Source organism: Aulostomus chinensis, chromosome 7, assembly GCF_037954235.1.
Source record: "Aulostomus chinensis isolate RoL2024-O1b breed Wild chromosome 7, RoL_Achi_v1.0, whole genome shotgun sequence".
Taxonomy (NCBI): Eukaryota; Metazoa; Chordata; class Actinopteri; order Syngnathiformes; family Aulostomidae; genus Aulostomus; species Aulostomus chinensis.
In genome coordinates, this window is record NC_141326.1 from 1,704,789 (window position 1) to 1,728,068 (window position 23,280).

A 23,280-nucleotide genomic window follows, 5' to 3' on the forward strand; every position below is an offset into this window, starting at 1 on the left:
ATCAGGTGCAGGAGGACGGTACACCACAGCAAGTAAGAGTGGTTTCTCTGCTTTCCAGTCTGGGAGGGAGAAGCTGACAGTCAGGCTCTCAAATGAGTTAATGAACAATTAGGTGGAGGGTTAATGAGCAAATTTGACTGATAGATTGCAGCTCCTCCTCCTCCTCTGCCAGTGGTGCGAGGTACATGGTAGTTAATGTAACCAGGAGGGCAAGATTCATTTAAACTAACACACTCATCTTGCTGCACCCAGGTTTCAGTGAGTGCTAATACACCAATCTGATAATTAGTAATTAAATCGTTCACTAGGAGAGACTTGGATGGGAGAGATGGAATATTAAGCAAACCACATTTAATAGTTTTACTGGGTTGGTTTGCTGGAGCAGTGGTTTTAATTTAAACTAAGTTGCTATAAGTTACTCCTCCAGATTTGGGTGCAGGCTTATAAAGCCTCAGGGCAGACACAGTTTCTATAGGCTGGGTGGGTGACAACACCAAGGAACCAGCAGAGGGCGTGCTAACCTGCAGCTCTGCCCGCTGGTCTGAACTCTGGGTGCTTGTTAGGGATTAGTATGGCTAACAAACTGGCCTCTGTTCCTAGATAAGAGAGATGCACCATCCAAAGTAGGATGGACGCCATCTCTCCCAATCAGACCAGGCTTTCCCCAGAAGGAGCTCCAATTGTCTGTAAGCCACGTTGTTACCTCAGCACCACCTGGACATCCAGCGATGGAATGAACGCATGCGGCTAAACATGTCGTCACTCGCTAAATTGGGCAGCGGGCCAGAGAAAACTACGGAGTCCGACATTGTTTTAGCGTAGTTGCCCACCGAAGCCATGTTAACTTCAGTTAATTCCGACTGGTGTAGCCGGGTGTCATTAGCGCCGACATGTATCACAATCTTACTGTATTTAACCTCACGTTTTGCCAGCATCTTTAGCCTCAACGTCGCCCGCTCTGGCCCCTGGGCTGCACTTTATGCTCGCTGGAGTCTCCACCTTCACGTTGCGGAGAACAGAGCTGCCAGTGACTGATGTCGGCTTCACAGCGGGGCTGCGAGCAACAGAGCCGACATGGAGAGTTTCACTCTCAGCGGGTGTGTCGCTGAGTGGGGAAAAGCGGTTGGAAACATGAAGGGTTGGTGGGCAAACACGGGCTCACTGCTCCTCACTCATGACCCCGTTGGTGAGCCGAGGGTTAAACCACCCAAAGTGAGAGGGCCCGGAAAGGAGAGAGTAAGAAAAAACACGTCCATCCAATTCGTCCAACGTAAAGAAAACAGCGGCCTCTCCCACGAAACAGTAAAGCAAAGCCAGAATGCTGTCGTGTCATGACGTGATGCTCCGCCTGCTTCCCTCAGACATGATCTGTTGGAGATCCTGCAGCTCGGTCTTCACTCTCTGCGCCACTGCGGCTCCGCTGATATTCGCCGTTTGCCAGCCCAGCAGCTCCTGGAGGCGGGGCTCCATACTGCTCCCTCTGTGGCAGGTGCCGGCTCTTCCACCTCAAGACCGCGTCTCTGTAGCTCATTTAGCTTCCCAAGTGCTCGAATATGTGCGAGTGCACGACTCCCAGTGGATCCTCGTGGTTGGAAGCTTATGCCTTTGCCCTTGAGAGCCTTTTTGATGGCGGTGTCTTCCCTGCGCTTCTCACTATATCAGGTGCGTGATCATGATCAAAGTATGTAGCTGCGGAGCCCACCTGGATCTTGCCTTTTTTCCACATTTCTCAGAATCATTTCTTTTGTAGAAAATTCCAGGAAGTTGACGATAACAGTCCTCGGTGGGTTTACTTGCCAGGGTGCGATGCGCGCATTGTATTTTAAAGTCAAGGCTCTCGGGCAGTTGTAGCTGGCCCTCAAAAGCCTCTCAATAAACTGCATGACAGTTCCCCTCTTGTCTTTCTGGCACCCCAAAGACACGCGCGTTGATTCTCCTGGAACGGGACTCTAGGTCAAGCCCTTCAAGCTGAAGTTTCTTCTGTTGTTCGATGCAGGTGCACAGCGCCTCAGCGCCGCCTTTGCCCAGTTCTCCACTTGTTGCACACTCGGCTTGGCCCTGCACGTCAGTGGCAATACTGTCCAGCTTACCGTTCATCTCATGTCCCAAATGGTTGATGACTTGTTTTAGTTTTGTGTTGTCCCCCTTCAAGGCCATCTTCAAATCCTCAGGTGCCTTAAGTTGTCCATCAGGGTCCGTGTTGGTTCTGGGGTTCTCAGGTCCTGGGTCAGCCACGTTGTTGCCAGCTCGATCCGCACGTGTGTTAGCTTTCTTTACCATGTTTTTATGGCTGGGTGTGTTTCTCCTCCTGTTCATAAATAACTATCGAGACAGCAGGCGGATTAACGAGTTTTGAACGGGGGTTTTCTAGGTTCAGGTGGGAGAGAGGCTCTGATGCCACCGTTGACTCCATATGCTTCACCGGCCTGTTTTCAACTTGCTCACTCAATAAACCAATCAACTTGCTCACAACAAAATTTAAAGTTTGGGCGATGCTCAGTTGTGACGTCTGCGTCTGTCTGGATCTGACGACTGAGGTGCTGAGACACAAAGGTGTGATTGGTCTTCTGTGCTGATCTAATTAGTAGAGCTGCGCGTGGAGGTGGACACGGTGCTGCACCATCACCCCGTCTCCACTGACAGCAGCTCCTCCTCAGGCTACTCCAGCTCCTCCTGCTCCCCCCGAACGCCCCTCTGCAGTGACTCCAGCTTTGACAGGACCAGAGACATTCACAGGCGTAAGTTTCCTCACCAGACATGAAACATCGTGGTGTATTTATTTTTTACTCGTAGAGAAACCAGTTTAACACATTTCAACATTTAGAGAAGGCCCATCAGTCACAGCACATACTTCTGTCTCCGTTCAAGATTAGGAATGATGACAAGGAAGAAGAACTGAGCGAACGATTTTCAGCCAGCACAGAAACAGTTGGCTCTCCTCTCACTCCTACGTTCCGCTCTGGCTCTGTTTCAGGTGTGTCGGGGGCCGATGCAGCCGGAGCGCCTCCAGACAAGGACCGCTCTTGTATTTTTATCCTGAACTCCAGCTGCCCTGCCGGTTCCAGCCGCCCCACAGCTCAAGTCCTTCCCGTCCAAACCGACTCAGCTCCTGCCCTTCCTGCCTCCTGCTCCTCCCACCTCCCTTTTGCCCTTCCACACTCTCACTACCACCCTCGGGCCAGCTACCCTCAAACCCTGCTCTCCCCGGTCTCCAACCCAGCACGCATCCTCACCTCCCCACGCAAGCCCCGGCCACCTCCGCTGTGCACGGAGGACAGGACTAAGCCGCTGGGGGCGGGGCTGCCTGCTGTTGGCGCTGGCTTCAGTGCGGGGCTCAGTGTGGGGATGGGTCTGAGGCTGGAGAGCCTCTTCCCTGGGCTCAGCGTGGACGGATCGCCTGGCCTCCACGACGCTGCGGGCTGCCATGGTCTTACAGGAGGTGCTGTGGGTCTGATGGTAGAAACCAGTTCTGCGCTGACCTCCACCTCCAACAGCCTCCACCACGTCTCCCAGCCACCTCTCCATTTCCACCTGTCATCCTCCTCATCACCATCTCCATCTTTGTACTACTCCTACCCCCCGACTTGCACCACCTCCTCCACCTCATCCTTTTCTACCTTCTCTTCCTCTTGTCCCTCCACTAAATCCATCTCACAGTCTGCAGGCACCAGTTGTGGAGGTGGATTTGTTCCCATGGCGACCCTAAGCACTGTCCCTGTGGCTGCAGTGCCCGGGAACACTTATTACCCCCCCCACTCTACCTCCAGCCCCTCCCCATCCTCTGCCTCATCATTGGATCAAAGTCCAGGTCACACTGCCTCCGTGTGTGTGTGCAGCTCCTGCGGTTGTCGTGGAAACTGTGGGGCTTATGGGACTTTGCCTGGATATGCCGCTGCCACTGCCGCCGGCTACCTGCAGCCGTTCTCAAGCCCCTCCCTCTTCACCTTGAGTCCTCTGCTCCACCTCAATCCACTGATAGCCTCGCCCAGTGCCACAGGCACGGGAGCCACGCCCTTTTCCTACCCGATGATGGTGCCACCACCCCTCTACCGCCATAGCCCTCTGTCACATGACCAGCAGAAGGGTTTAGGCTTCTACCAGCCCCACGGCGTTGTGGGAAACGGAGGCCAGAAACGGACAGCAGGGAGCCTGTCCTGTTACAACTGTGGTGGCAATGGGCACCGAGCAGAAGACTGCAAACAGCCGCCCATGGATTCATCGCAGCAAGGTGAGCGAACGAGTGGAGGGACGAGAGCCCCGCCGGAGACTCGCCAATGAAGTATGACTGGTAGACTAAACCCCCCCCCCGGAATTTCTTTGAAAAGAAACTCTGCTTAGTTGCTCTCAGAAGTCTGACACAAACTAACATCCGGTACCGTCTTGTACTTTCTGACAAATTACTGCAAATGTGCCAATCAGCCCGGATTATAAGGCTCCTTCCTGGACTTAAACTCCGCCCCCTCCATCAAGTTCCAGGAAAATTGTCCTGCACTGAAATCTTAACCTGTTTGATAATTAGAACTGCACAACTCTGAATGGTGCTGATTGTAGTGGATGTGAGGATTGAGTTTTCTGTGCGGCAGCTCCAGTCGCTCTGGCACGACTAACGTCATCTCTGCTGTGTTTCCCAGGGACATTTCGACTGAAGTACACCCCCCACCCGGACAGCAAGGACTCGGGGGACTAGCTGGGGACGGACCATCGGATTTGAACTGTCAGGAACACAACTGTACCTCAAGTCTCCTCTGGAGGGGGCGGGCAGCAGCGGTGGAGTGGGCCGCCTGCTTCACCATGAGTCTGCTGATCCTGTTTGTCCTCTGTAAGAGCAGCTAACACTTTGAGAAGACAGTAGCAGAATGGTGGCAGGCAAGGAGGAAGAGGAGCTCCTCTGTGCTCACATGTGACTCGCTGGGAGATGAAAGAGCTGAAACAGTCCGTGTTATCAGATCAGCCGCTGTCCGTCCTCAGATCCTCTCAGATATGATCACGGGTCAGGAGGGGATTTTAAACGTCTGCCTCAGTTCCTTTCAAAGCAGGAATTCTGCAGCACTCGAGGAACAATTAGCCACGTTAGCTGCATGTTAGCTCTCCTGCCGATTGACGGAGCATCTACAGTCGTCCGGATGGTTTACAAACCAAAGAACTGCTGGTTCTAAACATAAAACACAATTCAATCTTATCTTGCCCTCATGGTGACAGGTGGAGTATCTTGGGCGGATGTCCAGCTCTCCGACTCAACCCAGGGGCTGAGCGTTATCCTCCTGTCATGGACTGTGATGACAAGACAGCTAGTGATGGCGTTTGGCTCCCTGCTGTTCATGGGTGGCATGTGATGGATGTTCCAAGAGCTGCGTCTCACTCTAAGACTCCATGTCAGCTCCAGCATCAACCATTTATTAGCCTTCATTGTGGAGTGCTTTGTTCCAGGACACGACTACACGGACATGCAGGAGTTCATCGCGTGTCCGTGTAGTCGTGTTGTGTTGAAGGTGTTTCCCTCATCATAGAACATTTGGATTACCAGGAGTGTTGGAGTAACATTGGTGACATCCATCAAACTCAGACACCAGCAATGCACACACCAAGACTGCTTTGTGAACAGTGGCTGCAGCTCAGAGGGAAGGTCAGTAGGACCGTGTGTGTGTTGTTGAGCCGGATAGATTCTGTGGGACTCTGGGCCGTCTCAGACTAGCCAGGACTGAACGTGGCGAGATCGCTGGTCGTGGCTCCAGAACTGTGAGAGGTTCAAAGACGATGGTTATCCAGGTCTTGTGACCCGAGTTGATGTGGCGGCGTCATTAATCTGGGATGACCATGTCACTGGGGGAGCCGCTACCAAGTACGTCGACTAACACGCCAGCAGGAATGGGAGCTGCGTGGCGGCCTGTGATCCAGGAGGTGGAGCCATGGTACCGTCTGCGTTGATGTCTCAGCCGCGTGTCCATATGGTACTGAACCAGTGAGACTGCTGACATCTCAGTCTGTCGAGGCTCTACATCCATCGAGAACTCGTGAATCCACCGTAGACACTAGAAATGTCTGACTGTGACTTGATTAACTCAACGGTCATGGCAGTGCAACACACACACCAGGATAACATGGGGATGGTGTGTGTGTGTGTGTGTGTGTGTGTGTGTGTGTGTGTGTGTGTGTGTGTTGCTGCTTGGAGGAGGGATTCGGAGATGACAGTCCAGATGACAGGTGCACTGCCGAGGTCTGAAAGCTTTGGTGCTGCCAGCCGTCCCTCCTCCTCCTTCCTTCAAGTAGCCAAAGATCACCTGACATAAAAGCCCCAATACAAACAACAACCACGGCAAACACAGCCCGGTTCACCTGATCTGTCGCGTCAGTCAGGCTTCCGTTCTGAAGATCCTGTGTTGAAAGGTTCGTCTTTCAGTTACTCGTCGTGCGTCATTAGAATCAAACGACAGTGAGGAAAAGCGTGGAGACGGTTATTGCAATTAGATTGATTTGACAATCCTGCCAGTATTAAGTCCAGTTGTCCTAGTAACACGAACCCTGGCTGGTTCTGGAGGCGTGCTTCAGTCCGCCTGGCACCGGCTCTGTCTGCCGCCGTGACCAAACCACCAAGCAATAATTCTGTTCTTTGATGGACACGCCTGACATGGAGTACACCTCTGAATTATTCTCCTGCTTTAGACTCTAGTTTCACGGGATGTGGAAAGTTCACACCGCAGCAGGAGAACCCTGCATGGCAGCAAAGGTGTGGACGGAGGTGTGTGTTCATGGTTCCTCACGTCATCAACGTTCCTGTGGCTGCTCCAGGAGGACAGACGTTGAGGTTGAGTGTTGTCTCATCACGACACTGTTCAAGCAAACTTCAGGATTGTTGGACAACCAGTATAAGTAAGGAAGTGTGTGTGCGTGTGTGTGTGTGAGAGAGAGTGCGAGAGAAAGAGAGAGTGTTTCTGGGCAGGACCCAGAGTTTTACCGACACGAGGCCAGCTGGTCCTCAGACGACACTACCTGGACCCCTGGAGGGTGCACAGCAGCGATGGAGGTGGTTTATTTAAAAATAAGAAATACAAATTTGCTCTGCTGCATTTTGTTGTAACGGTTCGTCAGAGACGTGTGTCGTCTAAAATGCCTCTGAGAATCAGCCAGCTCTCAGGTGCTCAGCTCAATGTTCGTTTCAAACATGGAGGGGAAAAATCCTATTTTTGAATCATACAAAATCCCATTTAAGGGTCTTTTTCTTGCGCTGAGCCGTCTGCTGCCGCCCTGACGCAGACGGGAGTCTGCTGCATGTTGCTTCATCTGTAGGAAAAACTGCTTGTGTGTGCCAACCTTTGACATAGCTGATGCTGACTATCAATACTACGATCATTATCCACTGACTCTAGGTCAGATTTTATATTCCTTCCTGTATTTGAAAACTTTACTGATTTAGATGAACTTTTTTGGGAGGGCAAATTTGTACAATAAAAAATTTTCTGATTGACATTAATGTCTGTAGGATTCATGAGTAACATTCACCTAAATATCGTCCATCAGTTTTTGGTGGTGTTGGTGTCAATCACCTCGATGGCGCCAGAAAAGAACGCTCTTGGTCAGCGGATGCTCGGGAGAGGAGACGTGATGAAGAGAGCATCTTCGCGTCAGATGGGGTGAAAGGTTGAATGGATGCTTTGGTCAAAATAGATATTAATATATACGTTAATATATACATACTATACACTTTTTTAAATTCATCAGGAGCTTATGCTACATGTTGAGGCTCGAGTGTTTTCAATCAAAGTGGAACAGTGAAGAGGACCGCTGTAATTCTGTCGTTCAGGGAACATCAGGAGGAACGTCTACGATCACGTGTTGAACAGCCATTCCTGCGCTGCTTCTGAAGCTGACCGGGGGACCGGCGAAGCCCAGAGAGCCAACAAACGTGTGGGAGGTTGATGGCTGAAGGTCTGTAGCACATCAGCACTTGGACGTTGTGTGTCAGTCAATATTTGGCTTTTCAGCTGCAAGATCGTGCTTAGTGTCTTCTACTCATTCATTCATTCGTGCTCACAAGATACAATTCCTAACTAGTTATAATTTGAGAAAGTTTCATTTCCTCATAAATAAAGGAGTATTTTCTCCCTCTCTGTGGACCCTCCAGTCCTGCAACCTGTGCAGGACTTTGGAGCGCCACTATATCAAAAGTCGCTAAATACGATTTTACTTGTATGAAACGCTGGATGCTGTGTTGAAACCTTTTATTTCACATTGCAGCAGCAAAAGCTAACACATGAAGATCTCCTGCGATGTTTTTTTTCTCCTTTTATTGTTTAAAAGAACAACAGAAATCCACAAAGGTCGCTGACTGATATTGCTGTGTGTGAAACACAGGAGCACTGCCACAAATGCTCCACCCCTCTGTAACAGACACACTGGCTTTTAGAAAATAATGTTACCTCTGACGTATCGAACGCATCACGCAACAACAAAAGAAATCATGTTAAATATAACGAACCAAACAGATAAAATACTGCGATATAAAAGCAGCTAAAAATGTTGAGAAGATGTGACGAGAAGAACAGTGTGAAGGTCCATGGACAGACGGGGGCTGGGGGGGGGTGGCTGCTTAACCCAGCAGCCCTGGGGGTCAAAGGTCAAAGAGAAACAGTCAAACAAGATGCTTCTGTACCTCCCTACCTCCCTCATCATCACCTCAGTGACAACAGAAATACGACTGACTTGCTGTCATGCTTTGGGCACAACCTCCTCCTCATCATCACCGTCCTCCTGCCTCTCCTCCTCCTCCTCCTCCTCCTCTCTCAGGCTCCTGTCGTGTCCGAGATCAACTTGGTCACTTTCTTACTGGAACCTTGTCAAGTCGATAGAATCGGCACTGCAACTACAATCATCAGTCTCAAAACAAATGGTTTTTTTTTTTTGTTAATGTGGCGGAGTAGCGGGAGGCTTCGAGGCAGGAGGAGGACCGCCACCACGGCCGTAGATGGGAATGTGAAGAGACGCACAGCAGGGACAGAAGACTGTCAGAGAAGTGGACGCCGCCACCATGAGCTCACCCATCAAATCATTCACACACCATTTAGTTTTTCTATTCTGGCTTCCTGTTTTTGCAGCCAGAAGTGACCATATTTGGACGAGAGGCTGCAGCGAGCGTTCTAAAATATTTGTGGCTTCATCCTCTGTTTTACCCTCGACGGGGCCGTAATTGTCTGAATGCTCATCATACTGTGCTCAAGGGAACTCGCCACCAAGTGATACATCAAAGAAGTACAGCAGACTCGTTGTCAAGACGACGTCGCTACAACCAGTGGAGTTGCCCCATGCCCCCCCAGAAAGAATTCAGATTTAAGGCACTGCCACTTTGGCTTTACCATTCAGACACGGAGGCTCCGCCCACTTCTTTACACAGCCTATGGCAGAGATGCATTGATTGACAGGGATCTGCTGTCCTTTATGAACTAATCTGGTAAAAGCAAACTTGAGTTGTCAGTGCTGACGTTTGACCTCCAACTCCATTGAGAGCCTCCATTAAACATCTGAACCCTCCACAAAGGTCTTGGTTCTGGAGAGCCTTCGTCTCCACAGACCTTCACATGAAGGTTGGCGTTTGTTCATCAGCTGATGTCTATCACGAGCCGTGGTGAGGCCGCACCACTAGTATGTAATATCACTACCTGAAATGTATACATTAACATAAATACAGCCTAGGGAACATAAAACAACAGCCGCTATGTTGCCATGACAGCTGACAGGATTCATCAGAGACAACAACCAATCAGCCAGACACGAGGAGACGGAGTCAGACTGGCGGCTGCTGAGGTGGCCCCTCGCGACTAGATGATGCTACTGGGTGAGTGTGGTGGCGCGCGGACAACCTGAGCCCGTTAGACTGAGTCTACAAGTAGCAGTTGGTGTTTTAGTTCCTACAGTCAGAACTAATGTGGCAAGACTGTTACTGGAAAAACATGAAGGGGGGTCCTAAAAACTACAATTGTCCAATCGCTGGCCAGGCGACCGAAGAAGGCTGATCACTGGGTGGTCGTGGCAGTGCCGAAGGTCTCCTGGGAGGCGTACACCATGTAGAGGAAGCCATCTTGGTCTCGCTCCCGCTCGTACACCTCTGAGATAGCAGCCGACACAGAGACCATGCTGTGACCGTTGACCAGCAAGAAGAAAGCTTGGTTGGAGTTTAGCTGGAGGCGCCTCCTGGTGGGGGAGGAAAGACATGACAAGTGTGAGGTGAGGGGAGAAGGGTGAAAGAGGGGAGAGGAGGAGGAGAGGAGAGGAAGTCCTCAGTTCAGCTGTACCTGATGATCTTGATGAGTTCACTCATGTTGACATGGTCTGGTACCAGGAACTTGGTCTTGTCCAGGATGGGAAGCTGTTTTTCTCCTTTATATCTCTCAATGATCACCTACACACACACACACACACACACACACACACCTGAATGACTACAGATCCTTCAAATGGACTACAGAGCCCCGCAGGCTCGGTTGAGGAGGGGGTCGGACCTGCTGAAGGAGGGGGGCAGCGGCTCCTCTCTATGCTCATTTTAACTGTCAAGCTGTGACCTGGATAACTTCCTCCTCACACCACCGGGGGGCAGCACATGCACAGAAAATTGAGGTGTCCGCCTCCATTGACAGAAACAAGGAAATGCTGATGTCATTGACCTGAGCCAAAGACTTTAAACTCACACGTCAGTTAACCTTCTAACCATCATCTCTGGCCATGAGCGAGTGAAACAGTGACATCAGCATTGCTGGGCCACGCCTCCCTCACAATAAGATGTCTCACTGTCGTCCCTGGAGGTTTAAACTGGGGTCAGCAGACAGGATGGACTCACTCTAGCCCACCTGGACATTAACGAGGTATTAAACTGATGCTCGCTAGCAGGCTGGCAGGTTCTGCTGTCAGACAACAATTTCATAACACTGGTGATGAATAATTGAATGAGGACAGACAGCTGAGTGGCAGCCTGGACATGGAGTCTGTTACAGAGACAGAGCTCCACACTTCACAGGACAAAGCAGTTTAGAGCCCTGGGACCGACCACACACACACACACACACACACACACACACACACACACACACACACATACACCTGAACCCAGAGGAGGCCTTACATGTTGCAGCAGATGGAGGCTGCAGTGAAACACTACCTCTCACTGCTGCAACATGAGGTGTGTGTGTGTGTGTGTGTGTGTGTGTGTGTGTGTGTGCGTGTGTGTGTGTGTGTGTGTGTGTGTTTATTGGTGGTCATCGAGGGCCATGAGACACCTCCCGCAGGAGCAGGTGCCACTTCCATGACTCATGGCAACAACTTGGAATGACTACGCTGATCCTTACAAACACAACATAGCCGGAGCTGCCAGAGCAGCCAGGCAGAGCAGGCAGAGCAGCCAGAGCAGGCAGAGCAGGCAGGCAGAGCAGGCAGACCCCAGTGGGGACACCCAGCTAGCATTCTTCTCCTCCTGTCTTCCTATTTGCGGACACGTTCCTGCCTGTAAGGCTCTTGGAGCGAACCAGACTATGCGAGCTGTGTTGTGTGGTTACTCACGGGGATCTTGTTGGGGTGCTGCTCTCGGATCAGTCGGACATCTTCTACCCGCTGCTCTGTAGGGGCGGAGAGGAATGAGCAGACAGATTAGCTGGGAGTGACACGGCCCAGAAATGAGGTCAGATGAAGGTAAACAGATCATCAACAGCCAATTAATGAAACCAGGTCAACAACCCAGCGGCACCTGCCGCAGGAGCACGCAGCACCAAGGAGGCCCCGTAGCAGCACTGGGCCGGACCCTGGAGCAGCACCGCGGTCCCGGTGTCACCCCAGAGAACCCCAGTCCAGCTGACACATAATGGGCTTTCTCATAATAATCCACTCATCATGCCCGACCACGCTGTTCCGCAGGGATTAGCAAGATTATGATGGCGAACACAAAAGAAATCACTTTTCTGCTTCAGAGCAGCGTGAATTGACAAGTGTGGATCTTCCACTGAACGCCTCCTGATGCAGACGCCGACGCCACGCCGCCTCATCCAACACAGACAAAGTGCATTCCAACTGATAGAATGTTGTTGTCATGACAGCACTCCTGTACAAACGCTTGTTCTTCCTGACCATCAGGTGAGTGGAGTCGCGACCAACGGCCGAACCACACACTATCATCACTAAAGCCTCGAGTCCGCAGCACGAGTGGCAACGACTCGCTCCTCCGTGTCGGCAGCAGGAGGAACCGTCCTCCGGCGTCCTGACAGGCCGCCTCGACTGCTTAGTGGGTCGCAAACAGGCAGCAACACGCCAGGCTGCACTTTGAACACGCAGCACGGACGCCTCTGCTACCACTGGTCTCAGCGATAAGCTCACACATGCACAAACCCACTCAGGAGCAGGTTGGCCCCGCCCCCCTCACCACGCGAGAGCCACAACTTACATTTAATGTCATGAAACAACTAGAAGCTATCGAGTGCCATCCTGTCCTGTGACATCTATTTGAAGAACCTTTACCCTCCTGAGGCCTGGTGCGCCCTGCCTACATCTGATCAGGGCGACTTCACACCCGGGATCGGGGCCAGGCTGGGTCCAGTCCTGGAGAGCAGGCGGAGCAGCAAGCAGGCTCTGACACATCAGTTTCATCTGCTACTAGAATGAGAGGCGAGGACGAGCAGGACTCCTGTCTCCCAGTTCCCTTCGGCGCTGACAGGAAATCAGTGAGCGCTGGAACCGGATCGGAACGTCCTCAGGGGCTCCGAGTCACTAACAGTCAGGTTCAGAGGCTCACTCTGATGTTCAGACACTCCTGGACTCTTGGCGTCTTTCTTTTTCAAGAGACCTCAGTGTGTGACAAACTTGGCCAATCAACCGGATTCTGATTGAACAGATTGGAATGTTTGTGGCTGGAGAGGCGACGTTTCGCACAAGCGTTTATTTACTCGTGTACGGAAGGTCAGCCGCCGGACGGCACCACAGGTCAAGCATCACTCACGCCTGTCACTAGCCCCTCCCACTGGGGTTTGCTTTTTTCCTTAATGAAGTGGGGGGAAACAATCAAAGATGGATTTAAAAAAACAACCAACTTTCCCTGAACACGGCGTAGCCATGAAGGCTCATTCTGCTCTGCTCCAAACCCGCAGTTGCGTGCGGAACACGTGACCAGATGTTTGTGCTCCCTGGCACTCACGTGTTCGGGTTGCGCAAACTTGGACCAATAACGTGACGTTGAACCGGAAGTCAGCTGGAAAAGTTTCCAAGTTTTTGTAATCAGGAGCGTCTGTGTTAATGCCCCTCGGAGCAGATGGGGGGGGGGGGTGTACTAGTGACGTCACAGGAACTGATCATGCCAGTCTTCAAAAAAGAGGAAAAAAAACAAAAGTAAGATTTGCTCAACACGCTGATCGAAAGATCGATCGATCGATCGATCGATGCATGCCTGTCGCTTGCCGCAGGCGCTCGTCATCTTCCCCTCGACACAAAGAAACTCGTCCACACGTCCGGGTTCGTGTTGTCATCTCTCTTTCCCTCTCTCCTCCCAGCCTCCCATCCCCCAATCCTGCAGCTCACTCCTGCTCTGCATTTCGACACCACTTTGTTTTCCTCCCACCGCTCAGATACAAATAAACACCCAGGAGAGAGAGAGGGAGAGAGAGAGCGAGAGAGCGAGAGAGGCCTAGTTGGTGTCCTGTCCTACTTCCACCCAGTGGAGGTTTTTAGCGGGACGCAGCAGCTCGGTCTCCGGGGACGTAGGCTGCCCACCGCCCGGTGGACTGGAGCCTGGACTCGATGTCCCAGATGAAGCGAGCCAACTGGCCTCGAAATCCCCCCCCCCCCCCCCCCCCCCGACACACACAGACACACACTCGACACACAAAATGGCCCATAAACTGCTGGCACCCACCGAACGTCCTCCTCTGTTTGAAGGTCTTCTCCGACGGCATGCTGCGGCTGCGGCCCCGCGGGCAGGAATCACCAACACAAAGCGGGTCGGGTCGAACGGGTTGCTCGCTTCCTTCCGTCCTCTGGCGGCGGCTGACTGCTGTGTTTATCCGGACGACGAGCTCGAGCAAGCAAAACAAACCTGTCAGCTGACCCGTGACGTCACGCGCCTCCCTCTCCGCCCAGGCCGCGGCGGACATGGACCGCCTCCAGCAGGTGCTGTCAGTCCACGAGTGTCGTCATCGCTAGACTTGAATGCTGTCTGATCCAAACATGGCGGGTCGGGTTCGTCCGGCTCACCTGGGCCAGCGCCACCTACCGGCTCACATCAGCTGCGTGTCGGAACCAGCAGGAGGGGGGAGGGGAGCCTAAACGAGGTTCTGTGTGATGCTAACAGTTTTCTATAAACTGACTTGTAACCGAGAGAGCCTGAGTTTGTTCTGTGGATGAAGGTTTAATCGCTTAAATTGTGGCGTCAAGGGTCAGGGGTCAGGGGTCAGGTTCACACTCATCTTACATTCATGGACAGACATCTACAATGAAGGGATGAGAGTCAAAGTGAGAACATAAAGACAGAAGTGAGGAGTCAGCGTGTGTGTGTGTGTGTGTGTGTGTGTGGGGGGGGGGGGGGTCTGGTGTTAAATTAACCCACCGCCAACATGGTGGAAGGTCACAGTTCGCCACTCCAAAGACGCGTGATGCCAAACCGAGAACCAACAACTTCCAAACGCTGCAGGAACCACAAAACTGAAACAACTACTAAAAGAACAGAGGCATGGGAGCAGCTTCTGGTGGGTGGGGTCTGCATGGGTGGAGGGAAGAAAAACTGCTGCTGACAATGAGAGAGGAGAAGAAGAAGAAAAACCTCAGAAGAACATTCACAGTTCCTGGGACTAAATTTGAGCTCTGTGTTGATGATGAAGTCACCAGAAATGATCTCTGACTGATCTTCATCAGCACTGAAATCAAATTAATAATGATAATAATCATAATGATAATTGCCAGCAATAATAACTGAGTATTTCTGAGGAGGCCCGGTGGAGCAGTGGTCCTCCCTGTGGCCCCCAGCAAGAGGGTTGTGGGTGGAGCAGTGGTCCTCCCTGTGGCCCCCAGCAAGAGGGTTGTGGGTGGAGCCCCGGCTGCAGCACGGGGTCTTTCTGGGTGAGTCTCCATGTTCTCCCTGTTCCTGCTGGGTTCTCTCTGGTACTCCAGCTTCCTCCACAGTCCAAAGACATCAAGAGGGACCAGGTTAATCCAGACTCTAAATTGACCGTAGGCGTGGCTGGGAGAGCCAATGGTTGTCTGTCTCTATGTGTTGGCCCTGCCATGGACTGGTGACCTGTCCAGGGGGAAGGCTGCTGGGATAGGCTCCACCCCACCACCCTCAACAGGAGAAGAGGGGGAACATGGATGATGGATGGATGGAGGGATGGATGATGGATGATGGATGATGGATGGACAGATGGATGGATGATGGATGGATGGACAGATGGATGGATGATAGATGGATGATGGATGGACAGATGGATGGATGGATGGACAGATGGATGGATGATAGATGGATGGATAATGGATGGATGATGGATGGATGGATGATAGATGGATGATGGATGGACAGATGGATGGATGGATGGACAGATGGATGGATGATAGATGGATGGATGATGGATGGATGGATGATAGATGGATGGATGATAGATGGATGATGAATGGATGGATGGATGATGGATGGATGGACAGATGGATGGATGATGGATGGACAGATGGATGGATGATGGTGGATGGATGATAGATGGATGGATGATGGATGGATGATAGATGGATGGATGATAGATGGATGATGGATGGATGATGATGGATGGATGATGGATGGATGGATGATGGATGGATGGATGATGGATGGATGATGATGGATGGTTGGATGATGGATGGATGGATGATAGATGGATGGATGATAGATGGATGGATGATGGATGGATGATAGATGGATGGATGATAGATGGATGATGGATGGATGATGATGGATGGATGGATGGATGATGGATGGATGATGGATGGATGATGGATGGATGATGGATGGATGATGATGGATGGATGGATGATGGATGGATGATGATGGATGGATGATGATGGATGATGGATGGATGATGGATGGATGATGGATGATGATGGATGGATGATGATGGATGGATGGATGGATGATGGATGGATGATGGATGATGATGGATGGATGATGGATGGATGGATGGATGGATGATGGATGATGATGGATGATGGATGGATGATGGATGATGATGGATGGATGATGGATGGATGATGATGGATGGATGATGATGGATGATGGATGGATGATGGATGGATGATGGATGATGATGGATGGATGATGATGGATGGATGATGGATGGATGATGGATGGATGATGATGGATGGATGATGATGGATGATGGATGGATGATGGATGATGATGGATGGATGATGGATGGATGATGGATGGATGATGGATGATGATGGATGGATGATGGATGGATGATGGATGGATGATGATGGATGGATGATGATGGATGATGGATGGATGATGGATGGATGATGGATGATGATGGATGGATGATGATGGATGGATGGATGATGATGGATGGATGGTTCATTTGCTGTTCTGTAACTGAGTGTAGGAGCAGAAACTGGGGTCTGAATGTGTAAAAGTAATATTAAATATCAGAGGAGGGTGCAGTTCACATGTTTGTCCAGCTGGGGGAGAACTTTGATCACCTGTTGCTGGTCTGGAGGGTTTCATGAAGTCCTTCACCTCACCCAGATATCAGAGTTCGGAGACAGATTCATGTTTGTCTCCTGAATCAGATCCATGACAGTCCTCACTTCTTCATCTCAGTGTCCAACCCACTGAAGTCAAGGCAACAGTTTTGATTGTTTCTGCTGGAAATGTGACTGTGGGTCCACAGGGGGTTTAGGACGTCCCTCCCTGTGGATTTCCAACTGGAACCCAAACTGGTACCCACTGGGGGGGTGTGTGTGTGTGTGTGTGTGTGTGTGTGTGTGTGTGTGTGTGTGTGTGTGTGTGTGTGTGTGTATACACATTCACATTGTGGGGTCTCATCTCTCTGTGGGGGATAAAATTAACCCCACATTATGTAAATCTGACATTTCAGATTGAACTGGGGTCAAGGTGGTGGACTCCTGGAGGAGAGTCAATACAGGGAGATGATGCTTGCATGCGTGTGTGTGTGTAGGCAGGCATCCAGCTGAGTGTGTCTTGGACAGACATGAAAAATATCTGCAGCAAATACACATGAAAACACACACAGCATCTCCCTCCGCCATGCTGTGTATTTGTCTCAGCATGGTGCAGACCCCAAGGACTGACAAAGAGAGAAAGAGAGTGTGTGTGTGTGTGTGTGTGTGTGTGTGTGTGTGTGTGTGTGTGTGTGTGTGTGTGTGCCATGCTGTCTCCCAGTCACCGGCAGCTGTAGCAGCAGATAACACATGAAAGTGTGACTCAGGGTCGGCCGTGCAGGTGCACACATGAACGCGCGCGCACACACACACACACACACACACACACACACACACACGAGTCAGGAGACACCCTGACCCTTCAATCAAATATTTGCTATCAATATTGCACCCCTCCCCTCTCTTTCAGTGTTCTCCCACCTTGCACTCATAAGTTGGGGGTGGTGTGATGTTCTGGTTGTCACCAGGAGCCTGGACCAGACCAGACCAGGTCTCTTGCAGCTGTCCAGAAAGCTGAGGTGTTAATCCATGTGATATGAAATGTTGACACTGTTATATGTTGCAGGGAGGGACGGTGTTCTCGTGTGGCTGCTAAAGAAGCACAGGTACGAGGATATGATCTGTGTGTGTGTGTGTGTGTGTGAGTGTGTGGTCATACTGTGAGGAATAGTCCCTGTTGTATCTGGGCAAAAGAAACACACAACCTCATTGATTTTGTTGTATGAAGTTAGAGTTGTGCGTCAGTGGAACAGTCGAGATGTGAGCTTGTTATATTCCTTTGAGGGTTGGTGATTCCACTCCACTCTGACGCTGTTTATGGTCGTATTGTCGAATGTAAGAAGTCAGTCTGTCTGTCAACAAGATGAAGGACAACAAAAAGAGAAATTTCATGAATGGTAAATGAGTGAACACGATTCAGATCCTGCAGAAGTGGTTCAGCAGGATCCATTATTTTGGTGTGAACGCCTCAGTCGGGAAGACGATCCCAGCAGCACTTGTTGGGAAGAGGAACAATCCGTCGAAGGCCAGTACGCCTGAGCTCTGAGGTCCTGCTGCTCTCCACTGATGGCGCCGTCTCAGGTGCAGGCTGGTGGACCTGAAGTCAGACAGCAGCTCAGTCATGGCGAAGATCTCGCCCCTCCCTGCGCGTCAACCTCCCCTTTCTCATAGGGGAGGTACTCAAAGTGGACCTGCCAGCACTGCCTGGCCTCTCCCACAGGTGGAGTATCCCACCTTCCCCTGCAGTACAGGGACAAGATTGCAGTGCATAAACAACCTCTTGGATGGGACTCCGCCCTGGAAATCCTGGAATCTCATTAGCAGGGGAGCGGACGAAGTGAAGGCCAGAGTGAAGGAAGGATGAATGTCATCATACGAGCCTCCAGGCTGCAACATCTGCAGAAGATCTGTGTAACAAAAACAGTTTGGGTGGAGGTGGAGGTTGAGGTGGATGTAGAGGTAGATGTAGTGGTAGGGTTGGAGGTGAAGTTAGAAGTGGAGGCTGAGGTGGACGCAGAGAAAGAGCTGAAGGGTTAGAGGTAGAGGTGTAGGTGGACATAGAGGTGGAGGTTGAGGTGGATGTAGAGATTGAGGTGAATGTTTAGAGGTAGAGGTGGAGGTGTTGTGGAGGTGTGGGTGGATGTAAGGCAAGGCAGTTTTACTTGTAGAGCCCGTTCTTTCAAACAGTTTGTCTCCAGGCTTCATGGCATCATAACAACATCCTCTGCCCTCAGAGCCTCACATCGACTGAGGAGAAACTCCATAGAAAACCTTTAACAGGGAAAAATGGGAGAAACCTCAGGGTGAGGAGGGGAGGGCTCCATGTAACCTGATGTGTCCCCCAGCAGTCTCAGCCTGTAGCAGCATAGCTATCAATGGTTCAGAGCTACCTGAACCAGTCCTGACTGAAGGCTCTGTCATAGAGGAAGGTCTTAAGCCTGGACTTAAACGTAGTTAAAGTGTCTGCCTCTCTGACCCATGGAGAGATGCTGGTTCCACAGTAGAGGAGCCCGTAACTAAAGGCTCTACCTCCCAGTGTGTTTTTATTGATACTGGGAGTCACTAAAAGGTGATGTAGAGGTGGAGGTTGAGATGGACATAGAGGTAGAGAGGTGGAGGCGAGGTGAAGGTTTAGCGGTAGAGGTAGAGGTGTAGGTGGACATAGAGGTGGAGGTTGAGGTGGATGTAGAGAAAGAGGTGAAGGGTTAGAGGTAGAGGTGTAGGTGGACATAGAGGTGGAGGTTGAGGTGGATGTAGAGAAAGAGGTGAAGGGTTAGAGGTAGAGGTGTAGGGGGACATAGAGGTGGAGGTTGAGGTGGATGTAGAGAAAGAGGTGAAGGGTTAGAGGTAGAGGTGTAGGGGGACATAGAGGTGGAGGTTGAGGTGGATGTAGAGAAAGAGGTGAAGGTTTAGAGGTAGAGGTGTAGGGGGACATAGAGGTGGAGGTTGAGGTGGATGTAGAGAAAGAGGTGAAGGTTTAGAGGTAGAGGTGTAGGGGGACATAGAGGTGGAGGTTGAGGTGGATGTAGAGAAAGAGGTGAAGGTTTAGAGGTAGAGGTGTAGGGGGACATAGAGGTGGAGGTTGAGGTGGATGTAGAGAAAGAGGTGAAGGGTTAGAGGTATAGGTGTAGGGGGACATAGAGGTGGAGGTTGAGGTGGATGTAGAGAAAGAGGTGAAGGTTTAGAGGTAGAGGTGTAGGGGGACATAGAGGTTTAGGTGGAGGTGGTTGCGCCTCGGCTCAGCAACCCCGATGCACCTCAAAACCTGAAGAAACAGAGGAGAGAGGACACGACCGTCTCCCTGAATTATGCAGGAACAAATGTGCCAATTAGCAAGATGACTAATTAAGAATTAAAGGACTGACTGAGCAGGGAGGAGCTTGTTGGCATGACGACAGCAGGCTGTTGAATGACAGCGATGTTTGTGTTTGTCTGTCCTGTGATTGAATGAAACCTGTTTTGGGTTCAGATTCTGGACTCCAGATGAATGATTCAGGTCAGCAGGTCCCTGGTGCTGCTCCATGTGGAGGGTCTGTAGCAGGCGGGTGGTCTTTGCCCCCCCCGATAACCCCCCCCACCTCACTGCAAGAGCTCGTGGTCTGGAGTCGTCCTCTTGTCATCTGGGACCCACAGGCTCCATGGGACCTGCATCTGGTGTGACAACCTCAGGCTGGGGGTCCAGGTGTTTGTGTAGGAGACATTTCCAGTCCAGGAGGAACCACGTCCCAGACGACCCTCATCTGAGGCGGAGACAGGAAATGAAGACTTAAAGAGGGAGAAGCTTCCTGGATCTACATCTATATACTCTAGATTGACCGTAGGCGTGGCTGGGAGAGCCAATGGTTGTCTGTCTCTATGTGTTGGCCCTGCCATGGACTGGTGACCTGTCCAGGGGGAAGGCTGCTGGGATAGGCTCCACCCCCACCACCCTCAACAGGAGAAGGGGGAGAAGATGGATGGATGGAGGGAGGGATGGAGGGATGGATGGGTGGATGGATGATGGATGGATGATGGATGGATGGGTGGATGATGGATGATGGATGGATGGGTGGATGATGGATGATGGAGGGATGAATGATGAAGGGATGATGGATGGAGGGATGAATGATGGAGGGATGGATGATGGATGGATGATGGAGGGATGATGGATGGATGGATGGATGGATGATGGAGGGATGAATGATGGAGGGATGGATGATGGATGGATGATGGAGGGATGATGGATGGATGGAGGGATGAATGATGGAGGGATGATGGATGGATGGATGGATGGATGGATGGATGATGGAGGGATGAATGATGGAGGGATGAATGATGAAGGGATGATGGATGGAGGGATGGATGATGGAGGGATGATGGATGGATGGAGGGATGGATGATGGAGGGATGATGGATGGATGGATGGAGGGATGAATGATGGAGGGATGGATGATGGAGGGATGATGGATGGATGAATGATGGAGGGATGATGGATGGATGGCTGATGGAGGGATGATGGATGGATGGATGATGGATGGATGATGGAGGGATGATGGATGGATGATGGATGGATGATGGAGGGATGAATGATGGAGGGATGATGGAGGGATGATGGAGGGATGGATGATGGATGGATGAAGGGATGATGGAGGGATGATGGATGGATGATGGAGGGATGATGGAGGGATGATGGATGGATGAATGATGGAGGGATGATGGAGGGATGATGGAGGGATGGATGATGGATGGATGAAGGGATGATGGAGGGATGATGGATGGATGATGGAGGGATGATGGAGGGATGATGGATGGATGGATGATGGAGGGATGATGGATGGATGATGGAGGGATGATGGATGGATGATGGAGGGATGATGGATGGAGGGATGATGGAGGGATGATGGATGGATGATGGATGGATGATGGAGGGATGATGGAGGGATGGATGATGGAGGGATGAATGATGGAGGGATGAATGATGAAGGGATGATGGATGGAGGGATGGATGATGGAGGGATGATGGATGGATGGAGGGATGAATGATGGAGGGATGATGGATGGAGGGATGAATGATGGAGGGATGGATGATGGAGGGATGATGGATGGATGATGGAGGGATGATGGATGGATGATGGATGGATGATGGAGGGATGATGGATGGATGGATGATGGATGGATGATGGAGGGATGATGGAGGAATGAATGATGGAGGGATGATGGAGGGATGATGGAGGGATGATGGAGGGATGATGGAGGGATGAGTATTCCTGTCATAAATCATTGAATCAATATTGATCATAATCAAAGTGTCACTGTGACAGGAACCCGGTTTACGATTGTGTCCTGTTCTGATTCAAATTCTTCTGGATTTTGAGTGTCAGATTTTACGCAACGCAGACGACGATGACAGCGACTGACATTCGATGCAGGATTTAATATTTCGAGTGTGGAAGCCAAGCTGGTGTTGAGGAGCTGATCTTCCTGTTTGGGATCTGCGTTCACTGAGAGGATCTTGATAAAACTGTCCTTTGTGACTCGAGGTGTGTAATTGTTGTCTGCAAGGGTGACTCGTTTCTATTCCTGTAACGTCACAGGTGCTCATCAGGGGCGTTCCGCTCCAGTCTTACCTCCGTACTCTCAGGCTGATGTGACATCACACCCCCACATAACCACGTTCAGCTCGTCGAAGAAGTAGAAGCTGCACTTGTGTTTAGGGCTGTTCCACCTCTCTGCTCTCTTACCTTTAAAATAAAATAAAAAAACTTGCACCAAAAGTGTAAAGTGCAAAAGCCACAACTCACACACTGTCATAAATAATACGAGTGTGTGTGTGTGTGTGTGTGTGTGTGTGTTCAGTCTGAGAAGGCCAGCTACAAATACGAAGGATTGTGGCCTTTTCTGGATTACATTGGTTGCGCTGTTGCCAAGACAACAGCAATTAGAAAAGACTAGGTTACCAAACTGAGCGGTTATGTTGCCACGGCAACCAAGGTGAGAGTGAGCGAGAGAGAGAGAGAGAGAGAGAGAGAGAGAGAGAGAGAGAGAGAGAGAGAGAGAGTAGTACCGACTTGTTCTCGTACCAGGAAGCATCAGGTGCTTGTTATGCATCAGAGGCTCCAGCAGCAACTTTAACGCAACAGCGTCCTGCGTCCTGATTGGCTGTCCAACCTCTGTGGGGACGCTGATGGCTACATAGTTAAAGCTTCCATTTCCTGCAACACTGAAAAAGAAAAAATCAGATCGAACAGTGATTGGGTGGAGACACACCAGCATCCATCCAGTTACGTCAGATTCTGTAAGCTTTGGCAGAGACGACAGCGTCTGTCCTCCTATATGCTGGCGTGCTGTGCTCACTTCCAGTAATTAGTTGATTATCCCAGCGTGCTGTCACTCGTCGGCTTACACAAACACATGATAATGGCCGTGATGTAACGCGGCCTCTTCACGTACATCGTGGTTCTCTGTGCCCGAGGGGGAACAGCAGCGTAAAAACAGCCACACGCCATCGATCCGCGCGTCTCCTCCTCCCTCTGTCCTCTTCCATCGCTCCCCTGCCTATCACGCGTTTATCCAACTCGCTCATCTCACCTCAACTTTTCTGCGTGTGCCTCCTTTGCGGGGTCATTGGTGTGTCCCTCA

The 23,280-nt window shown here is 51.0% G+C and overlaps 2 protein-coding genes and 1 long non-coding RNA gene across 8 annotated transcripts in view; 1 reads left to right on the top strand and 2 right to left on the bottom strand.

Annotated features, from left to right (window-relative positions):
- zcchc14 (zinc finger, CCHC domain containing 14) overlaps positions 1–7,110 on the top strand; it is a 35,052-nt gene extending 27,942 nt beyond the window's left edge. For 3 of the 6 annotated variants that reach the window (XM_086208084.1, XM_086208086.1, XM_086208089.1), the window contains 3 exons: positions 2,586–2,738; positions 2,975–4,228; positions 4,632–7,110. In XM_086208084.1, coding sequence (XP_086064210.1) covers positions 2,586–2,738; positions 2,975–4,228; positions 4,632–4,687 — 1,463 coding nt within the window. In that variant the 3' untranslated portion in view covers positions 4,688–7,110. The remainder of the gene's footprint in view (positions 1–2,585; positions 2,739–2,974; positions 4,229–4,631) is intronic. The other 3 variants (XM_086208085.1, XM_086208087.1, XM_086208088.1) reach the window with 1 other exon arrangement.
- A 1,091-nt stretch (positions 7,111–8,201) lies between these two features.
- LOC147258163 (microtubule-associated protein 1 light chain 3 beta) lies at positions 8,202–14,147 on the bottom strand. Its single transcript, XM_086208090.1, has 4 exons — positions 13,877–14,147; positions 11,542–11,597; positions 10,284–10,390; positions 8,202–10,182 (listed from the first exon to the last, which is right to left on the bottom strand). The coding sequence occupies exons 1-4, from the start codon at positions 14,112–14,114 to the stop codon at positions 10,005–10,007; spliced, it is 579 nt and encodes a 192-aa protein (XP_086064216.1). The 5' UTR covers positions 14,115–14,147; the 3' UTR covers positions 8,202–10,004.
- A 6,160-nt stretch (positions 14,148–20,307) lies between these two features.
- Positions 20,308–22,813, bottom strand: LOC147258164 (uncharacterized). Its single transcript, XR_015116722.1, has 3 exons — positions 22,722–22,813; positions 22,269–22,382; positions 20,308–20,402 (listed from the first exon to the last, which is right to left on the bottom strand). It is a non-coding gene; the product is annotated as an uncharacterized LOC147258164 (long non-coding RNA).
- Positions 22,814–23,280: the final 467 nt, after the last annotated feature.